General features: G+C 40.5%; 3 protein-coding genes across 8 annotated transcripts in view; 1 reads left to right on the top strand and 2 right to left on the bottom strand.

The window, feature by feature from the left end:
• The window catches only part of WDR27 (WD repeat domain 27), a 61,970-nt gene extending 55,076 nt beyond the window's left edge, over positions 1 to 6,894 (bottom strand). For 2 of the 5 annotated variants that reach the window (XR_013984424.1, XM_080999821.1), the window contains exons 1-8: positions 6,060 to 6,893; positions 3,987 to 4,251; positions 3,233 to 3,431; positions 2,551 to 2,692; positions 1,893 to 2,017; positions 1,546 to 1,659; positions 1,096 to 1,147; positions 455 to 525 (exon numbers count right to left, since the gene is read on the bottom strand). Coding sequence is in view for 4 of the 5 variants with exons in the window: in XM_080999821.1 (XP_080855947.1) it covers positions 455 to 525; positions 1,096 to 1,147; positions 1,546 to 1,659; positions 1,893 to 2,017; positions 2,551 to 2,692; positions 3,233 to 3,424 (696 nt within the window). In the remaining variant the exon portion in view is untranslated. Of the gene's footprint in view, positions 1 to 454; positions 526 to 1,095; positions 1,148 to 1,545; positions 1,660 to 1,892; positions 2,018 to 2,550; positions 2,693 to 3,232; positions 3,432 to 3,986; positions 4,252 to 5,781; positions 6,003 to 6,059 lie in introns of those variants that run through there. The other 3 variants (XM_080999819.1, XM_080999820.1, XM_080999822.1) reach the window with 3 other exon arrangements.
• LOC308473951 (UPF0669 protein C6orf120 homolog) lies at positions 1 to 12,316 on the top strand. Its single transcript, XM_080999837.1, has 3 exons — positions 1 to 85; positions 757 to 876; positions 10,846 to 12,316. Exons 2-3 carry the CDS (start codon positions 816 to 818, stop codon positions 11,409 to 11,411), a joined length of 627 nt encoding a protein of 208 aa, XP_080855963.1. The 5' UTR covers positions 1 to 85; positions 757 to 815; the 3' UTR covers positions 11,412 to 12,316.
• PHF10 (PHD finger protein 10) overlaps positions 12,285 to 21,879 on the bottom strand; it is an 18,298-nt gene continuing 8,703 nt past the window's right edge. For both annotated transcript variants that reach the window (XM_080999829.1, XM_080999828.1), the window contains exons 8-12: positions 20,961 to 21,111; positions 20,384 to 20,536; positions 14,188 to 14,296; positions 13,759 to 13,947; positions 12,285 to 12,504 (exon numbers count right to left, since the gene is read on the bottom strand). In XM_080999829.1, coding sequence (XP_080855955.1) covers positions 12,419 to 12,504; positions 13,759 to 13,947; positions 14,188 to 14,296; positions 20,384 to 20,536; positions 20,961 to 21,111 — 688 coding nt within the window. In that variant the 3' untranslated portion in view covers positions 12,285 to 12,418. The remainder of the gene's footprint in view (positions 12,505 to 13,758; positions 13,948 to 14,187; positions 14,297 to 20,383; positions 20,537 to 20,960; positions 21,112 to 21,879) is intronic.

A 21,879-nucleotide genomic window follows, 5' to 3' on the forward strand; every position in this document is an offset into this window, starting at 1 on the left:
GAGAAGTTAGGTTGCACAACAGCAATGGCCATGACATAGGAGCAAAAAGGGAGGGACAAACAGCAGAAGTTTAAGTAAAGCTGGGGTGAGAGAAAAATGGCAGTTTTAAACAGCAGAGATTTGAACAAAGCAGGGATGGAGGGACACAGAGTAACATGGCAGTCTTAAACACCAGAGGCTTGAGTAAAGCAGGGATAGAGGGGCACACAGTAAAATGGCAGCTGTAAATAACAGCAAATGTTTGAGTAAAGCAGGGATACAGAAGTTGGAAATGGTGCTTAGTACTCAAAATGTGTGTGGGGAGGAAGAGGCAGAAACTTAACACGTGGATAATGTGTGTGCAAAGCAGGTTGCACAAAAGGAGCTGAGAGGAGGCATGAACATAAGGATGTAGGTGAAAACAGGAGTATAAAACTCAAATTACAACATGTCAAATTCCCAGAATGCTTCTTACCTGTCCATCTGCACATCCAGTGATAATCTGTTTATTTTCTTCATCAATGAAGAGACTCAGAAGAGGAAATGCTGGAGAAAAGAGGCAGATAAGAAGCACAATATGGGAAAGAAAAAGAAATAAGGAACCACTGGGCCTAAACAGAAAATCCTCACTATCAAATCAATACAACAGTAAAACACAGAAATCAAAAATAATTAATACTCAATATAATTTTGCATCCCAATATAATGCTATTTTATGGATACAGGAACTCCATAGCACACATAGCTGCAACATCTGTCCCATTCATTTCTATGTAGGTAACAGATGCAATTGAGATCTGCTGCCTCCACTGAAATTAACAAGATGGCACTTTGGAATGGAGAAATTCTACATATGCACGAAAATATACGTGAAGACTCTGGGTCATGGCAACTACGGTAAGTACAATTACTGCTGTCACTGGGAGTAGCATGGAGAATGGGAGTAATGATATGGAACTGAATGTATATTGCATCGTGTTGTTCTAACAATTTATTTTGTTGTTTTCATCCAAAAATAATATTGGAATGGATTAAAATGCTCATCTCTTATGTCAAGTATTATTCTATATGAAAAAGAGGTTGGTTGATACTGATTCATTATTTTTAAAAGCATACCTGTTATTACTGCTGACTGATATATTAACAGTCCAGTACAATAGTCCCATACCTTTTGGAGGGAAAAACATGGTAACATATAAATGTCAGTTTATATAATAATGAATGTAACCAATGTAATACTTTATAAAAGCCATTTCTGTTGATTTCATGGGATGGGAACAGAACCCCACAGACCAAGCAATGCAGAAAATTTAATTATGACTGAACAGTAGCATTCACTTTTAATATCTGATCATGGAAAGCAGATTTGAAGATTATATAGTATACCCAGTCTTTATTTTCCTTCTTCTAATTAGAATATTCTTTATAGTAAAACAAAGCACATTAGCACTATATGTTTAAATATTTAAGTGTTTCTCTTTTTGTCTTAACATCATACTAAGCCTCATAGCCTGAGCCAAAATAAAAATATTTTTAAAAAAAACACCAAAAAGAGAATTTCCTTGCCTTAAAACTTCTGTCTTCAGAAACTGATATAAGTCTATTTTTTTCCCAAGAGCAAAACTCAGCAGCAGTCACTGGAGCCAAGTGACCCTCCAATTCAGCAAGTATAGCCTCATCCTGCAATTGATCCCAGAAGAAAAACAGATAAAATTTCAAAATAAAATTGGTAGTGTTTGATCCCAATAAATGTGAGAAGTTCAAGTAATGTACTTGTCCATCACTTGTGAAAAATACAGCTACTTGATGCACCAGAGTACAACTTGCTTTCAAATGATTTCTACTTCTTTGATGGCACAGATAGCTATATTTCAATATCACACTGTGGTATGTTTGACAACATAGGCTCTCACCTTTGCATTTAGCATGTATATCCGATTGCCAGCACATACTGCCACTGTCTCATCATCTGGACTAAATCGCACATAAAGCACCATTCCCAAAAGTGTTCCTATAACAATGCCTTCTGGCATTACCCCTGCAATATTTGAAACATAACACTAAATTATTATGACTATTTGACAAAACTAAAACTTCAATAGTTATATGAAAGCTAGTTATTTTTAATAGCAAACAACTTCATATATATTTTTAAGCTGGCTAATTAACATACTGATTTCTGAAGCAACGTAGGCTGCAGTCCTAACCATGTCTGCATAGAAATAAGTCCCACCTAATTCAATAGAGTTTACTTCCAGGTAAGTGGGATTAGGATTGCAATCTATACAATTCTACTCAGAAGTAAACCCTACCTACTCTCAAGTAAATGGACAGAATTACAGCCAAAAACATACAAAAAAACCCCTCTGTACCATTGTTATTTTTTTCCCTTCTGCAATACAGCAAAAGACAAAAGTAACAGAAATTAGAAGTTTAAAACTCAACAAAACATTCACTCAGCATCTCCCACAACCATGGAATCTTCCCTCTTGATAAGCTCCTTTTCACAAGCATAAATCGAGGCTGGTTAGGAGAATCCCGCCCACTGAATTTTTATCACAAAGTGTTCACCTTGTAAAAACTTCTTCATGCATTCATCCAGATTCCACACTATTACGTAGTCACGTGAAGCGGAGCAAATGAGGAGTGGATTGTCTTTGCTCCCAAATGCCAATGCAGTAATTGAATGGTGATGACCTAGTAAGTGTAATGGCTGACAAAAGAATATTTGGTAATTTGAAATAGATATAAAATACGCAGCCAATCAATCAGTTTCTTCCAAAATATTCATTTTAGTTATACAAACTCTTGATCTCAGAGTGATTTATAGAATTTAAATACAAACATTTCAAACATATATAAAAATATAAACATACAGCTAAAATACCTCCAGTCTAAGAACCAACTAGCAAATATCTGCCCGTTTTTAAAGGCGTAGCTTTTTCAGGGAAAGCTACTCATTACTGAGGACCAATGTGGCTGCTAATTTTATTAGTATCAAATATGGCTATCAAATAAAGGCTGCCCTTGCTTTTTCACCCCAGATCGTAGTGACTACCCCTTCTGGCTCATATACTATATTGTCTCCTAAGCACTGTTTCCATTCATTTTCAAAGAATTTGCACAGGAGTACTGCACAGTGGGTTGCATTCTTTGGAACATTGTTATTGTTCTTGTGACTATACATCTTACATGCCAATCTTATGGATTCTTGAACATAAACTAAATCCTCAGAAAGAACTAAGTTTTCAACCTGGCGGTCAGGATCATCAGTAGTATTCAAAATACAAAGCTCATTCCCATTCAAAGGAAAAGCACAGTAATGCATGCTACAAGCAAGCTGGACATGTGATTCTGGCACTTTGGATCTAAAAACTTGTTTTTCAAGAACAATGCTGCTGCTACAGCCTTCTTCAGCAAAACAGAGGTCCACAGGGCTTTCCATTGGACAGCTGAAATAGACACCAAATTAGCATTTAATTAGAAATGTCTCATTCATTGGATAGCAGCTACATTTATAATATTTTAAAGTATTTATGATGTTGAAGTAAAATATTTATGATATTTAATAGAAGGACAACATGGCTAAATCATCACAAAATTATTGACCCCTTTATTAAAGGATAATAAATATGCAAGAGTAAGACAAGGGCAAAGCCTCACAGAACGCATAGGCATGACTTTGCAGAGAAGAATTCAGACCCCATCATCTGCCATGAGCCGGGAGGGGGGGTTAGCTTTGGGAGGATTTAGGTATCCTGTGCCCAGTTCTGCCAGCAGAGTTGCTCAGTCATCAGCAAGGGAGACCCAGCAGCAAGGAGTGCTCCAATGCACCCACCTATTTCAACCTGGTCTGCAAAACCCCCGAAAAGAAATGAAATTTTGCCCAATTTGATTTCAAACCATGTAGGCAAATGAAGTGTTTGTCTTCAGATCAGGGTTTGCAGGTGCTGCTGACCAGCTGATAATTTACAATGCAAATCTTTACATCAAACACTGCTGCTTACCAGTTCCAGTTAAAGTACCGCGATGTCTCAAGGCAGTCAAACTTTATCCATTTCCAAGAGTGTAATGTTTAGGACTGCCACATCACCATGACTGTTTAGTTTTCTGGTTTGTTTTCCTTTCTTGAAAAACCATAGTCTTCATCCAATCATACACAACTGGATGAACACAGAATGCTGGAACTTCAGTTGTGCATTCCATTTTTGCCCATTTTTTATTTTGAAACAAAACGTAGACAAGCTGAGCTTTGTTGCCAAAGATGGGTAACTGTGAAAAGAGAACTGCTGGTGATTAAACTTCTAAAAAGCAAAGAGGATTAGACAGTTTCAAGTCCCTTGTTGGCAACAACATAGCAAAAGCTGACAACAAAGGATTTCCATCAGTGTTGCCAGACAGGCAACAATTCTCTTATATGTAAAACAATTCAGACTTTTTAAATTTTATCTTCAGTGCCAGCATCCTACAAGAATTCAAGCTTGTTCAGTGCAATGCTGTACTAAATTATTTTGGCATCAGCTTTGTATGGGAGGACAGAACAGTATTTGCTTCCCAGGGTGGCTGGTGAGTCTCAAGCAGACAAGTGTGTGAGCAGGGGCAGGATTTTCTCTGCAAGTGCTGGCAAGGGAGTCGCGGATCACTGTGCTGTAAGGAATTTCAGCAGCAGAAACAGAGAGCAGGAGAGGGGCTTCCTTCTCTCTCCATCTGTCTAGTTTGCAGGTGCCAATGGCTCCAACTCCCATTAGCTCTAGTCAGCATGGCCAATGGTCTGGGATGACGGGAGTTAGAGGGCACCATCACAGCTGCACTCACCCCAAGTCAGTGTTTTTCAATCAGGGCTCCACAAGTATCTCCTCACACCCAAAGGTCCTAAATAGGAAAGAGACTCTGAATTTTATAATGGTGAAATAAATTATTACCAGTTTTCGCTTTGTTTTGTTTTTCTCCTTTATATATGGGAGCGGGAAGCAAGAAGAATTGCTGGCTGCTTCCAATGGGCAGCACTGCTGTACAGCAAGAAACTTCCGCTGAGAGAGGCAAAGGCCTGGCAGACTTGAGTTCGAATTCTCCACTCAGCCATGAAGTTCACAGGCCAGGGTGACCTTGTGCCAGTCACAGTTTCTCAGCCTAACTTACCTCATGGGGTTGTTGTGGGGACACAATGGGATGGTGGGGAGAGAACTGTACACCCCACCCAGAGCTCCTTGAAGGAAAGGTCTAAGACTAAGTGCAGGGCCGGATTTAGGTTTGATGAGGCCCTAAGTTACTGACAGCAATGGGGCCCTTTATATGTTCAGCTGTCCTTTGTCAACAACAAATTGTCACTGTTTTTTGTGTTGAATATATGCTATATAGTAATTTATGGACCTAATAGGTGTCTAAAGCCATTTGCACATGTTGCCATGCAACCAGTCCATGAAGAATGTAGGCACCCTATATATAGAAATGAGCAAACCAGTGATATTTTAGGGAGCAGGCCAGCAGGTGGCGCCCATGACTTACATCCTACACAACACAAAACACTGTTGCTGTATGTAGGTTTTATTTTATTTCATCATCATCAAACCTTTTATTGGCATCACATACAAACATCGATAACATAACAGTACAGAGTTACCACTTATTTTATTTGGTTTTTTATCTTATATTTTGGAAATGTACATCCAGGGTTTTTTTCTTTAATTTTTTTGGGGATCCCCAAGAGAGTGGGGCCCTGAGCTATAGCTTATTTAGCTTATACGTAAATCCGGCACTAAGTGTCAACAAATAATACAGAGCCGAAAAGGCTCGAGCAAATACTTGGGGATTCTGGCGTCCTTTTAAACCTGGCCGAGGAGTCCTTCACCGTGGCTCGTGGTGTGAAAAGTGTAAGGGGGAAGCCCTCGGGGAAGTGGTCGCAGCTGCCCCCTTCCCTGAAGTGGAGCAGCCCATGGCCCTCCTGCTGTGGAGGAAACAGGAGCGTCGACTCCCCTGCGAGGGGTCCGAACGCAAACTGCGCTCTGAGGCTCCGGCACTTGGCCGTTGCTGGATTCCGCCGCGAAACCGTTGGGGGCGTGGTCTCCCGCAGGAATACTTACGTCAGCCAAGGCGCCGCGAGAGGGACGTTCAGTGATTTTCTTCTCGGAGAGCAAAGGGGCGGGGCTTGCCCCTTCCTAGCCCTTGCGGACACAGGCGATTAGCGGAGAAGGGGAAACTCAGACTCAGGTCCGCCTCCGCCTCTGCCTCTCAACCACCAGCCGGGTACAGCCTTGGTCCGCGCCTGTCTTCGCCGTCCGCGGCTGCTGTGGAGACACCCGCCTGCCCTCGGAAGTGAGGGGCCAGGGAGGAGGTGGCTCTAATCCTTCCCCAGCGAACGGTCGAGTGCGAGGAGCAGTCCGGTTTCCTAGGTTACAGTGACGCCTACGGCGAGGCCGCGAGGCCAATTCCAGCCGCCGCCTTCGCGTCGCCCTCGCTCTGAAGTTGTCAAATGAACGGAGACTAGTTGACCACACGCGCGCTCCTGCCCGCCCCTTGTAGCAAGGCTCCTGCAGATTTTGCATCTCCCGCGCCGGGGTGGGAGAGACATTAAGAGGCCGACTTTCGACCATGGGTGTAATCCTATTCACATTTATTTGGAGTATGCCCAGATGAACTCAGCACTGTATCAATTTATGTACACAGTGAGAACAAATTAGAAATACCCCTCGTACTGCTAAATTTCTTACCCACTCTTACGCCAAACTTTTTAAAATTAAGGAAAGTGCGTTCATTGGTTCCACTGCAAAGGGGGGAAATGTACAGTTGCAGAGTTGCAACATGGAAAACCACACTTTTAGATCCACTGCCAGCTGCCAGGCAAGAGCTGCATCTGTGCCTACCCATTTCTTCACTTGTATCAGTTTCACTCTCCATAGCCATCAGAGTGAACAGCATCAGATAGCTGTTCAGAGTGAAAAGCATCAGATAGGGAAGTCATACAAGCAACCAAGGGTGCAGGGAGCTGCGAGAGGGAGCTGACTTGTTTCTCACTTGAGATCAGATAAACATTTGTTCTACAGGTTGCAGCCTAGCAGTGCTAGACTAACAGGGTTGAGGGCATTATATGAATCATTCCATTTAAATCTGTATTTCTGATCAAGAGAGCCACATGAGGCAACAGAAAGCTGTGCACTACATTTTAAGTGAATGGATAAACAGTGCCAATTAATTCTTGGTGTATAGGTTTCTGTTGCCTCCTGTGGTTCTCTGTGCCACAAAGAAATACAGACGCTGTTATAATAATTCATGAGATTGTGTTTGGGATGGCTGGAAGTGGGGTGCCCCCACTCCCAATAAGATATTTTAAATGTACTGGATGTAGCAGATCATATGTGCAACACCTGTTTATTCACATTGGATTCCATTGGTTGGCTCAGGACAACTACGGTACATTTAGGATTACAGTATACATCCTATTGATTTCAATTAACTTGCATACTTTTAGTAACTGAGTGCAGCACTGCACTTTTAAGTCATGGAATCTAATACAAAGCAGCCCAAATGTTGTGTTTTTCATGTCTAAATTAATCTTCCAAATCTGATTACCTACAAAAACAAAGGACCAACCTTTTCTAACAGAAACCATATATGCCAAGGAAAATATTCAAGTCTAATATTGTGACCATGAAATTAGAACAACATGTGGCTTCCCTCTTCCAATAATATGTACTGATTTAAAATTTATGGAAAGAGCCCATTCTAAATCAGTTCACTTCTAGCAGTGCTTACATATTTGCAATTGCATGCATTTGCCCCCACTATAAGGGAGTGGAGTTGCGCACTGCAACTGCTAACATATTTACCAAGGAATGAAAAAATGAGAACCAGATGAGGAGCACCCAAAATGGCTGGCAGGTAAAAGGTATTGCCAAGAACATTCCTGCCAGTGGTAGACTACAGTAACTCCAGAGACAAATGTTTTGAAAGCAGAGCTGGACCCTGGAACCTCTGTGGGCTCTTCTGCCATCTCATGATGGCTAGGAGCTGGCCTATTAACAGTCTTGCTTGCTCCCAAATAACCACTTAGCAGTCACAATCACTAAAGTGAGTTAATGCTCTTATGTAGAAAGCAGATTGCACCATACTCTCTAGCAAAAGTTATCCCTAAGTCTTGCTGGGTCTCTTGTGACTTGCAGTCATCTGTCATCAAGGGTGCTCCATAGATGGAGATGCAGTGCAAATAAAAATATGGGGACATATTGAATATGGGTCTCTGGGTTGCAGTTATTTTTCATCTTAAGGGATAGTTTTTTAATAAAAGATTTTCTGTGCAACATTGTCAGTTTGAAGTTCCACTACTGAATCATGACATCCCTTGACGTTTTGGTTACTGCTTTTGGATAACTCCCAACTTTTTTTTTGCATTGCTGGTAGTATGTGGGAAGACTTTTGTTTTCGTCTAAAAGCTTTTTATGCTCTTGTACCAGACGTGATGTATTTCGCTGGTCTTTTTCATCCTGGCCCAGGCCTGCCATTAGTTCTTGCTTTCTTTGCAACAGCAATGCGATTTCTCCGTTTGAGAAAAAATAAAGTAGCCAGCTAATGGCAGAAGCCCATGGTGCCAAGCACATCGCAAACAAATCACATGTATCTAAACGGGTTGCATTTGTATAAGGTATTTATTATTTAGTTTTACGTATAATTGTGGTAAACCGCTCTGATTTTCATTGTTACTAATAGCAGCGTATGAATACTTTTATAAATAAATAAAACACACAGCGCACGGGCTATTCTCAAGGTTTCACATATTTTTGAAAGAGTCCCGCACAGCTGAATCCACCCACGCTGCGACCCTTCGGGACCCGGTTGCCATGGCGACAGCAAGAGGCAACGTCGCTCCCCCTCCCCCGCCCCTCACTTGCCCCGCCTCACTTGCTAGCCTAGGCGAAACGAAAACCAGCAAGTCCAGAAACAGGCCGGGGAGTTTCCAGCCTCAAATCTCGCGGTGTTACATCGCTGCGTGCGTCGCGCGCGGGGGCAGGCGGGCGGAGCTGCGCTCGGCTCTCTGTCAGAGGCTCCGGCGGCCTCTTCGATGGTGGGCGGTGGGCGAGCGGAGTGAGCTGGGGCTCGGCGCCTGGGGTGAGCACGGGCTCGGGTGGGGAGGTCGGCGGTGGGGAGGACGCTTCAGCAGTCGGTGGTCTTCCCCTTCCTCAGCTTGGCACTTTTTGCAACGGCGCCTGAGTGTAGGGGGCGGGGAAGCTTTTCGTTTTCTCTCCCGCCGCTTCTGGGGCAGCTAAAGGCCGGGGAAGAAGGGGGGGGGCTCTTCCTCCCGACCCCCTGAGAGATATGTGAGGGAGGCAGAATGCGAGGGAGGCGTGGGGGGGGGGGCAAAGTCTTCGCTCAAAAGTGAGCTCCACGTTCTCCCCGCCCCTTGAGATTCCCGCCCACAATGCCTTCCTTCTCTCTTTCTCTTTCGTCCCCCCCCCCCCGCCCGAATTCCTTCTCGGAATCGGAAAGTTCGGGTAGATTGGTGTGCAGAGTTCCGCAGGTGGGGTCGGAGCACCGCTGTCTCTGCTTCTCTTTCGAGACTGGGTGCAACTCTTTCCAGGGAAAGCGAGGCTGCTGGTGGGTGTCCCGGACATCGCCCGTCTCGGGGAAGATTTGCACAGGTTGTCGTGCCCAGTTGAAGGTGCCAAAACATGGGTGCGGTGGGGCAGAGTTGCGGAGCTGCCAGTGACAACAGGTGTTGCCGCTGCTTCTCGAGGGGTTCCTGTCCGGATAAGCGGCAGCAACATTGGTGTCAGAATGCATGTGCTGCTGTTGAAAAGCCATAATTGACTTGGGGCCCCAAAGATCTGAAGGAGTGCCTGCCAGCTCCCACATCGACCTGGCCAGGTGTAGCCTCCAGGCTGTGGAATAACTTCCTCACCAAGGTGTGTCCTGTGGCATCATTACATGCTTTGGGATTTTTGGTCAAGATGCACTTCTTTATCCAGGCCTTTTAGCCAAGTGGAGGACTTCCCACCTACTATGTTGCTGTCCTGTGCTGCTGTTTTGTTAACTGTGTTATTGGTTAGTTTTGTGGATTTATTGTATGACTTGGGGCGTTTTCATAAACTGCCTGGCTGGGACCTCGTGATGAAAGGCAATTTTGTCTCTTACTGAATCTGTTGTATACTTGTAGTATTCTGGCCTGTGTCCTTATTTCCCAATTTTTGTGCTTCTCATAACATTGGCATGTATTTTTGCTATTCAGAATTTAATGGGTTTTAGCCTTTATGTAGGACTAGCCTATGACACCAATGCAAAACCTGATCAATATCTTCTGTAGTATTCTCTGCACTCATGGTAGCTTCAGAGTTAATGCAGAGGCTGCAAAGTAGGGCTCTGGGGCAGCGGGGGGTGGGGTGGGGTGGGGGGAGGGAGAGACTAAGCCAGCCTAGAATCCAATGAATTCTGAACCACACCCACTGCCATTACTTTACAGTATCAGACCTGGTTGCTATGTGTGCTTCTGGTTGGCATAGCAGTGTTTTTCCTACCACCACCTCTCCATGTGTGGCAGGGCTTTGGATGAGGTGTTGATTGCACTGTGCTGGCTGGCTGCAGTTAAGATTGCTCACTGTGTTGTATTTAGTATATTTGCATTATGTGTGGCTTGGCTCTTTGTGCCATTTGGATTACCTTGTTAACTTTACCGACTGTCTTGCATTGGTGTACCTGTGCAAACTGTTATGTGAGAGTAGTGGTGATTGCTAAGAGAGCACAAATTATTACAGCTACTTACAATAAGACAGTATGTTGACTGTCTACAAATATTCATAGCTACTCTTGGAGAAATGGAATCTTATTATTTGACAGTATAATTTCAAGTGACAGAACAAGATTTTTCTATATCCAACACAGGTGTTATGGCAGTCTACTGCAAGAGGGTCCTAGTAATACTGCTTGCTTTTCAAGGACTTCTAATAGCAACTGCTTATAATGAGGAAGAAGACATACCTGAAGAATGGATTCTCCTTCATGTGGTTCAAGGTCAGATTGGTGCTGGAAACTACAGCTACTTAAGGTTAAATCATGAAGGGAAGATAGTGCTTCAGATGCAGAGTTTAAAAGGAGATGCAGACTTGTACGTATCTGATGTGACCCTTCACCCCAGTTTTGATGATTATGAATTGCAGTCAGTAACTTGTGGTCAAGATGTCGTTTATGTGCCAGCGCACTTCCGCCGTCCAGTGGGAATAGGGATTTATGGCCATCCCTCTCATCTGGAAAGTGAATTTGAAATGAAAGTGTACTATGATCAAACAGTTGTGGAATCTCCATTTGGTGGTGGCTCCTACAATCCAGAAGATACAGATTTGAACCAGAAGCAGTTTCATGCAAGAGAAGATGAGTCTCAGGATGAAGAATCAGTCTTCTGGACTATACTAATTGGAATATTAAAATTAATACTTGAAATTCTGTTTTAGATTCAGAGCTAGACAACTGGTCTTCACATGTGAACAATATAGACAATTGAATGAATGCTGTTATGTGAGCATTAGTACTAACTGATACTTTCTTTGCCAGGGAGGGGGAAATAAAGCCATAACAATTTTTGTATTGTAAACTTTTCCCACAGGTACACTGCAACAGGCACAGTATTTGTATAAGTTTTCTCTTAACTGATCAGGGTCAAATATGAATATTACAGTTCACTGTGACTTTGAATAAAACTGATTTTCTATACAAAGATTTTAAGAATAGTAAAAAGACTAATTTCCATACAGTATTTCAGCACATTTCAATTATAAATACTTTAACCTCTTCTGTATGAATACACTAGGAGCAAATACCATTTTTAAATGCTAGCAGCTTTTGGAACATGAAAGCCATTTAACTAAGGCTGCTTTCATACGATATAACATCCTAAAAAAGAAAATATGAATTATCCTCCTTTTCTTGTGGTTTGAAGGGAGAAGCATTGATTTAAGAGACATAATTTGGCATGACCAATATAAGGTCTACATGATTTCTTGCTGTAAACCTAAATTCATTATATCATATGAGATTTGTACCACTTGATGGATTTTTTTTCTTGTCAGGCATTAGTACTCTGCTTAAAGGCAACTCCCATCAGAAAACAGTAATTGCCAACTAGTGATTCAGTCCTTTTCTTTGAGCTGGACAGAGAATACAATTGATTGCTATGCAATAAATAAAGTCTGTTGTGCAATGACTGCTATGCAGCAGCACTGTATCCATGAAACAATTGATTGATTTACAGAATTTCAACTGGCCACTTTCCTTTGCATGGGATTTTCAAGCAAAGCTACTGGAATAGAATGTATCCTTCCCTGTCCTCCTAAAATTAAAAACTTTATTTGGTGAAAAACATTTTGAGTGGTATTTTTCCTTATACAGAGTGGTAGGTAAATAGCACCAAGCTTAGCACTTGTTTTTGTGCAGTTATATATAAAGAGTGTAAATATTGATTTTAGCCTTCTTTGCTGTTCTTCCCTCTTCTTCCTCTGCCTCTGGGTATTGGAGGTTGTCTTTCGCAACAGTCACAAATCCAGCGACCTACAAAATTAGAGTTGTCAGTTAACAGTAGAGCAAACATCTGCTACTATAAAAACGTCACTCACTTCAAGTGCTTTTGGGGAGCAGAGTACGGAAGGACACAAATGTTAATAAGATTGCAATCATATCCCCACTTTCTTGGGACTGTGTCCCAATGAATGATGTGGGACTTGCTTTCAAGCAAACTTGCTTTTAATTTGGCTGTTATTTTTCAATTTCATGCAACTTAAATTTCAGGGACCTTGAAGATTTTTTCCTCCTTCCCCACAGGCAGGTAAACAGACGCAATGGTGGGAAGAAACTGTGCTTGCTTCTCAATTCTTTATATAATATGCTGAAAGCTATTCAAGGTTGGCTATACTGGTGACACTCAAGTCATGTGAATTGTTCAAGAAGTATGTGCTGAGCCTCTTCAGTTTGTTTACTTAAATGTCAGTGCATCACTTAATATTCATGCTCCAGCACTGAGAATGATTCCCTCTGAGATTGAAACAGCACACTATTGTTCATTTCCTTAAGTAAGCTTGAAAGTAGGGACAGCAGTACCCTACTCAATTATTTTCCCTAGGTAAATTTAGGTAGGTACTCATTCAATGTGCTATAGGAAAAGAGCAAAATGGTGAATGAGGCACAGTGGGATTGGGTTAGCTTTAATGTCCTTTGTCCAATGAAGAAAACAGTCTGTAAAGTATAATTACGAGCCTGAATGGGTATAACATCTGCTGTTTGATAAGGAACCACCTACATTTTTCGCTAGCTTCAAAAACCTGTTTGATTTATGATGTGTTTCCGAAAAGCTTTCAGTGGCTTACAACACTGACCATTTCTACTTGATTAAAGTCACATAAACTTAAACTACACACAGGGTGTGGGATTGGAGGAGAGGGGAAGAGAAGGTGTCAGTTCAATGAAACAACTGCACTGCCAAACCCACTGAGAATAATTTTCATCAGATGTCAGCTTCTCTCTAGTTAAGTTTCTGACATCCGACTTCCCATCTCCAAACTTTTTACTTCTTTCAATGTTTATTATCATACTGTTAAATCCTAAATTGCAAACACTTTTTATGAACAAGAATTGAGAGAGTAAATGAAGTGTGTAAGAAACAGCTGCCTCCAAGATTTCACTAAAATAGATACAAGTGACATACAAAATGTTGAGATCTGAGCTTTCTGAAAGGAGTGAAGCAAGATTGTGCTTCATTAATCTTGGATCTTGGTTCAATCTCTGAACAAGAGTAACTTATATAATTACCTGTTGGAATAGCACCAAGCCCCACACAAAACGTATGATAGCCACGGTCACACACATCACAGAACATCATTTCTTCCTCATGGTGAGGTTGCCCACATATAATGCATGTTTTACACTCCATACATTGCCAAGGGTAGGTCTTAATTATTGCAACAAGCTCTGCAGACATATCCAGACAGGATGGGTGGCCTAGATCAAAACCAGTATTGTTACTAGAATGGTCAAATGAAGCATCTTTAATGAGAATAATTAAAATGGTTTATTTCACAGAACATTTTGAGTTCATTTCAGCATGTCAGATATGCTAAATTAACTTTTTTAAAAAAATTGCAAAAGCATTAGTTTGATTCTGCATTGCAGGTTGTTCTTTAAAATGGGTCATCACTTTAAATATTTAGAGATTTATTCAAAGCAGATTCTGTTACTTACCACTGTTTTCACATTGGGAGCAGTGTATAAGTGCTTCAGCCTTCCCTTTCTTGTTGGACTCCTTACCCTTCAGACAAATTCCACATATAGCATTTGGAATGGCCTTTGGCTGGAAGGGTAGAAGAGGGCTATAAATTCATTCCAGAAGAATTGAGAACAGGTTTTTGTTGCTTTTTTTAAAAAAAATGTACTTATTTTAACCTTTATAAATTAATGAACCTTGTGAGTGGTGTGGATCAAAGGGAATGATTAAAAATTGGCAAGCATTGATTATACTGGATACAGAAATGAACAAACTATTCAAAACATGTATAGTTTACAAAATGTATCCCAGCCAAAGAAAGCGTATGTAATTAAAACTCTTTCATTTAAAAATGTCAGTCAAATGATCAAATTACACAATGAATATGAATTTTGCAAAGAAAAATGTTGATAATTTCTAATAATATTACGGTTTGTCTATAGCCTGCACATGATGCATGAAAATCAGTAACGTGGGAACGTCTCTTGAAATGCAATTCATATTATTTGAACTATAAATATAAAATATATATGCTAAATCATATATGATGCTTTTTGCCTTCTACAAAGAGATTTGGCAAAACATTCTGAACTGAATTAATTAGCAGTTCATAGTGTTGTGTGTTGCCTTAATACTTAAAGTCTTGCAAAAAGCCACTGGCAACAATGTTATTAAGACCAGTGAGATGATTCACTATACAGTATAGAGTAATTCATAGTAGTATAAAGGTGCTGTCTTAACATCAACTCAAACAAATGACCCAGCCAGCCTAGTATTTTCACTCCTGAAAGGCAGATCTTGAATCTAGAGACCTGAACTTCAGCAAAGCCATAGGCAGAAATGTTTCCCAGCACAGCTGAGTCTTGCTGATTGAAGCCTGCTACGTTATCTCATGTTTATCAGTTGAAGCCAATGCCGAAATGAAGCAAGCGGCAATTGGACACTTAGCTGTGGGCATGTGAAACAAAATCTGACCCCGTCACTAGCAAATGTAAGCTCAGAAATAGAGAGCAGGTTTTAAATATATAGCCAACTTAGTCCCACAGACTGCAGCCGGTTTGGTTCGTCCCGACAACTGTCTGCACTTTCAATGTGCAAAACACTGTCCCCTGTTATTCTTTGTCGTTATGTGACAAAGAGATGGAACTCTAGCTCATACCACCCTTGAACAGGGTAGATACCAATTCTATCCCTTATGCAATTGAGTTTGCATACTGTATTAATTGTTGTCTACATACAAGGGCAGCTTCTGCTGGCATTAAGAGATACTGTATGTATCTGTACCTGAAACACCTTGTCATGTTACGTTAGCAGAATGGGAACCTCCTGGTGTGAACTTGCTTATTTGTTATAACTAGAAGTTTTTGCTTTGAAGAAGAACCATATTTGCTTAGCAAAACAAGCACCAAAACATCTGAACATATCCCCAGCTTTGAAAGAGTGAGAAGTGTGAGCAGGTAGAACTTTGCAAAGCCAATAAGGAAAGGAGGAGGAGCTTTAAACAAATTAATGTGGAATGGTCTCTTATGCTAGTTTTCTAAACATTCAGACAATGAAATGTTAACAGCTACCCTTGCTAAATACACATCCCTGTCAGTAATGTTTTGGTTCTGCTGAGAGAAGCAGCATAGATTTGAGATGTTCTGATTGCTGTTAAGTAATGAAAAGTACTGGTTTATAAAAACTTTGCTTATCAAATGCAGAAAACTACAGTGGTACCTCGGGTTACATACGCTTCAGGTTACAGACTCCGCTAACCCAGAAATACTACCTCGGGTTAAGAACTTTGCTTCAGGATGAGAACAGAAATCGTGCTCCGGTGGCGCAGGTACAGCGGGAGGCCCCATTAGCTAAAGTGGTGCTTCAGGTTAAGAACAGTTTCAGGTTAAGAACGGACCTCCGGAACGAATTAAGTACTTAACCCGAGGTACCACTGTAGGTTCTTTAGAACTTATTGTATAAGCAAAACAAAAGTGAAAAATCAAACCTTAACACTGATTTTTAAAAATTTTAACCCAGTATTTCCTAATAATTTCTAAACCGCAGAGAAGTACATACTAATAAGCCTTAGTCTGGTTTCCTAGAATATTTGAATATCTAAATTAAACTAGGGCTTCAGAGCACTTTAACTTGCCTGGCCTCCAGAGGTTTGTTTAAATACCCACAAGGCATTTATAAACAGCTTGTTTTCCAAAAGATGACAGAAGCATTCATGAATAATTTTTTGCTTATTTATTTTTTAAAAAAGCATAGTCCACCTGTTTTATACATAAATATAATTGAATGATAAAAGGAGACTAACATTCACAAATGTCTCTACAAAATAATAAATACCACGAAAGAGAAAACATACATATAAAAATTTTCTATTACCTATTCTACTCCTACTTTTATACCTTTTTATACCCTGCGCCTACCAACAAAATATTAAACCTCATTCCTGCAATGATCTCCCTCTTGTATTGCTACATTCTATGAGTAATGTTTGTGTTTTAAGTTATATCAATATAAAACAAAACAGCAAGTGCACTTCTCTAATTCTTTTTATCATATGTATATTCTACTGATGTGGTACACAGTAGCAACCTCTCTTTCAGACACCCAAAGCAAAACAGCCTTTGAGTCACTAGATCTGTGCTGTGGTATGTGCAGTTAATACTATGATACTTAAATGCGAAAACACTGGTGAAGGTGCAGTTATTAATAACGTTTCCCCCTAGTCCTAGTTCCACAAAACTAGGAGTGAAATAGTCACAGCGTACTAGTTAAAGACCCTCCAAAGACATTGGAGTATTCCCCTATCAAAATGAAATAGAAAGGAAAGCCTGTTCACATTTCAAAGCAATTTTAAGTGAAAACAGAAAAATAAAAATGGCTTTGCGGGAACGTTGGAAAACACTGTTTGACGTATTGTTCTCCTAATCATATTCAACTCGACAAAAGAGGTGAGGGGGGGAAAGAGTTCCTGGCTTGCTGCTCCCAAAATTGGTTTTATGACAAAGGCTGCAATCCAGACACAAGCTGATTAAATCCCATTGAAAACAATGGCCTGGTTCATATGTAGCATCCCTGGTCCAGGGTTTAATCCAACTAAATCTTACTCAGAGTAGACTCATTGAAATTAATGAACATGACAAGATTAGGTCCATTAATTTCAAAAGGTTGCTCTGAGTAAAACTTAGTTGACTATCACCCCTTGGGATTATATCTGACCTAGTCATACTAGGAATGAATCCCCAGAAGTAAATTAAGTGCATTTATTTCAATGCTTTGCAGATTCCATGAAGATTTCCTGGTGGGTTAAAATACAGTTTCCAGGTTTGGCAGATGACGGATGGGGAAGATGGAGAGCTCAAACTCTTTGCTTGCTCCCACTCCAAAACCATGGTTTCTTGGACCAGAAATGTTACACTTGAACAAGACCAGTGGACTTTAAGCAGCTAAACTGTAGCTAAATCAAAAATAGTTTACAAGCACACCTGTTTCCGAAAATTACTTTGCCAGAAAATAAGTTCTTCCTGTTTTCATAGTAACGGAATGTAAATTGAAAAATTCTGGGATGGGGGAAAGGGCAAGTCAGTCTCTTGCTACATGCTCAACTTAACATATGTGCAAATCTCCCTTATTCTGAGAAAAGAATACTGCATGTGCAATTATAACAGCCAGTCCTTCATCAATTGCAGTAAAAATTAATGGCTATATGGGAATGGTATATCATGAGGAGGAAAAAACGTTTCAATAGTTTAAAAATAGTAAAAGTTAAACAGAAGTTAAAAGGAGAAAAACTCTCAACATTTGCTTTCTATGGCATAACAACAGTATGCCTGGATTTTGTAAGTCTTCTTAAGCTTGAATTTTAGTTTTAGAGTGAATATTGTAATTTAAAGACTGGTAAAGGATGATAAATGGATAGTGCATGTTGCATAATAAAATCATTATATATTCCTGGGACATTAGTTGAAGTCCCATTTTCAGCACATAATGTATAAAAGAAATACCTGTTATAGATAGTTATCTATCTGTCATGTTTTAATCAGCTCCATAAAATCTATCATGTGTTTAAAATCATCCTGGCCTTACATTCAAGGAAGTGTAAGTTATAGTGAGAATAGCCATAAATTGTGGGGGAGGGTGGGTGGGTTGTTGGCATCATTGTGTTTTCAAAGTAGTTTGTGCTGTCTGCTTGGGGCCCAATGCACCAGGAAAGACTCCAACAGCAGCACCATTGAAATGAATGGCAGCAGCGAGAGCACAATAAGCATTTACGACAGGAGATCTTGCATAGAGCTTTCCTGTGATTCATCTAGACTTACTAGAATATGCTTTTGAACCGGTGACCAGCAATCACCAGGATCCATTTTTGAATCCAAGTACTGAAAAAAGATAGTTGTCACAAGCCTCGGCAATCACTTCTTTATGCTATCTCTTCACAATGAAAGACTAGCCAAACATTTGCTGAATCTTATGGACTTTGTTCACATAATACTTAAAGTTCAAAAATGCTACTAAGCCTTTCAAGCTTCATCTTTGGATTTCATAAAATTACATTACTGGCATGAGTTTAAGTCTGCAATTAAGTAAACACTTTGCAATGCAAATATGTAAAAATAGACATGTTCTGCAAACGTTTAAATCTCTTATTTGCATCATGTAAAATTATTCCTGAAATGAGATATAGATGACATATAACATTTCTGTAATATAGTCTAAAAGTATGCATTTATCCTGTTGAAACAATATTCCTGCAAGTCTTTTCCAACAGAAGCTGCACAATGCAAACTGGAAAGTGAACGGTTTGATTTGGGGGGGAAATAAGCAATTAAAATAAATGATGCAGTTTGGTAACAGTTTGCAGAACTTTAAAATTAGGTTACTTGTGCTACACAACTTCTCAGGCTAGACGTTGTTTAACAATCATGCTGGCAACTCAGAATTACCATCCTTAACTTTCTTCCTGTACCCTTTCCAATCCACATGCCTTATCTTCTTCCAACTATAGTATAAAGAAAATATCCCCTTGGTTTCAATGGAAACCAAATAGCTTGCTTCTTATTTTCCTTAACACTAAACATGAATTTCCACTGAAATATGAAAAATACTTTTAATCCTAAACTGAAATCCATCCGTTGATTACAAAGCTGGATGTAATCATCACTGTTCAAACATGACAAGTTTAAGATAAGGTTCTGAGATTCTGGACCTGTTCAGATACTACTGCTTCCCCACTCACCTCTCTGTGCAATGATAACACAGGCAATCTCAGGAACGCATACTTTCTCTCTACCCCCCCCCCCCATAATTGAACACATAATGTGACCGCAGCAGGAGATCCCATTTTTTAGTCCACAATCTCCCCTACCCTATGATACGGAACCATTTTCTAAATTACACAGTTGGATATCTATATACTGGCAAGGTTAGGGAGATGCTCACATTCAAATGTGGAGACCTTCAAGTTTAGTCATTATTCACACAATTAGGAGAAGGGGCATGGAGGAAGCATGTGAGTCCCAAGAGCAGCTCCTGACCCTCACTGCCCATAGAGGTAAGGGTGAAAACGTATTGTCCAAATGATTTCTTATAAGGTTAGCTGAATATTTCCCCCTGCAAACAACAGTGCAGTGCTGCTCAAATCAAATCTAGGTTCCCAGCATCCTACATTCTAGGGAAATGTTAAGATTACTATTACCAAATCACTTTCTAAACAGTTAAAATGCTTTTGACCTGTAAAGAGTTAAGAAAATATATGTGCAAAGTTTTTGCAACATTTTTACAGTCCATTCCACACATGAGCAAGGTATTTTAATTCAATCCCAACGGGATATTTGATATGTAACCATCTACCTTATAATGACAATAAAAGAACAGAACACCCCCCACCCTGCAAAACGAGAGGGGGAACTTCCTCTATAATGGGGTTTCATGCTGCAGTTGCTTAGGAACCAATTTAAGTATAGAAAATAGAAGCCACTCCACAGCCAGGGTAACAAACAGTAAGGCCCCAAGTAAAATAAAGCAACAGGAAGTAAAGAAGCGAACAGGAACGCATAACAGGAGAGCAGCTAGCCAAGTATAGTAAGCAGAAGTTCCATATTTTTGAAAAAACAAAGTTAAATGTTTCAGGGAGAGAGGCTGGTCAGTAAAGAAGCTGAGTCAGGGGCTTTTTTCTTCTACCTTGTACCCAGGAACTGACTTGGATACAGATCGTTTGGAACCCTCTTTTCTTGGTGTAGAGTTTTTCTCTCTTGTTTTTTGTCTTCCCTGAATAGGTTCCTCCTGGTTTTCAGGGGGGCATTCACCTTCAGACACATTGCCAGATGAGTTGTCCTATAACAAAAGCACCATCATTTTGTTGGTTTGCTTGGAGTGGACAAAGGAAAAAAATGATCTCTTTCTAAACTTCAAACTTTGCTTTCTTTACTCTGAAGCATAGGGCACTTATTCACCATAGAGGTACCCAATGAAATAACTAATAGCCTGGCCCTTCAATCCAGTGCTCTGTTGATAGAGTGCTAGGGATCACATTTAACAAGTCTTAAGAATGGCACAAGGTTAATTGATTGGACCTCAATCAGAAACAACAATAGGTATATAGACAAGAATACAATTCAAAAACATCTCTAGTGCTTTATTCTTACAAAACACTTGGATAATAATAGGGTATTTATCCTCTGTATTTTCGAAGTTTCTGTTAATCTATCTAGCTATATATGAAAGCATACATACATAGGCAAACACTACTTTAGCTCACCGAATTGCCTTTGATTTTCCTCTTTTCATCACCACGCTCTTCTGCATCATCAGAATCTCCATCACTATCCAGTGCAGGCAGCTCTGGATCTAAGGGAGGCTCATAAAGAGCTGTATTTAGCGGCAAATATCGAAGCTCATCTGGAGAGTATCTGAAGTGAAAAAGTAATTATTTTCAGTACCATCTTTTGATACACTATGTATACACTGTATGGCAATAAGGGATAATACAAACAGCTTGGACTTCAAAAACTACTTTTCAGTGATTCAACTATGATGAATAAATTTGTATCTGAAAGGTAACAATAAAACAATTGTATATACAGTTCGATTTCATGCATATGCAAAAACGCCACATAGTCAAAAGCTGCTGGCTGGAAGTGGGGGAGCCCACACATGCAGGACCTCCCTATGTCTCCACTGCCAGAGGAAGAAACAGCGAGGAAGCAGTGAAGGCATATGGGGGAAGAAGAAATCTGGCTCCCTTGGAGGAAAGATAAGCAGGGAAGCGGTAGAGGCAGAAAAAGGAAGAAGAAACCTGGTTTCCTCCGCTGCAGAAGGGAGAGGAAAGGTAGACAGGGCAAGAGGCAGGCAGAAGCTGCAGCTTCATCTCAGATCCACTCCAGCATTTTTATTCTGCCAACATCTCTCTCTGTCCACCTCTGCTCCATTCCACAACCAAGGGAGCCAGGGTTTCTTCTTCCTCCATCTGCTTCCCTGTTCATCTTTCAGGTGTCTTCTGCCTCTGTCAGCCTCTCTGTCTCTTCTACCTAAGTCTCTCCCCGTCCTCCACTGCAACCATCCCCAGGATGGCCACTGCGTGTATAACAGAATTCACGCAAGTAAAATGTGTGAAAGCACTGTATATAAAGGGATATGTTCTGTAGACCCTACGTACTGTACACCATTGCCATGCAATT

The sequence above is a fragment of the Podarcis pityusensis genome, assembly GCF_964106645.2.
Source record: "Podarcis pityusensis genome assembly, chromosome: 3".
Lineage (NCBI taxonomy): Eukaryota > Metazoa > Chordata > Lepidosauria > Squamata > Lacertidae > Podarcis > Podarcis pityusensis.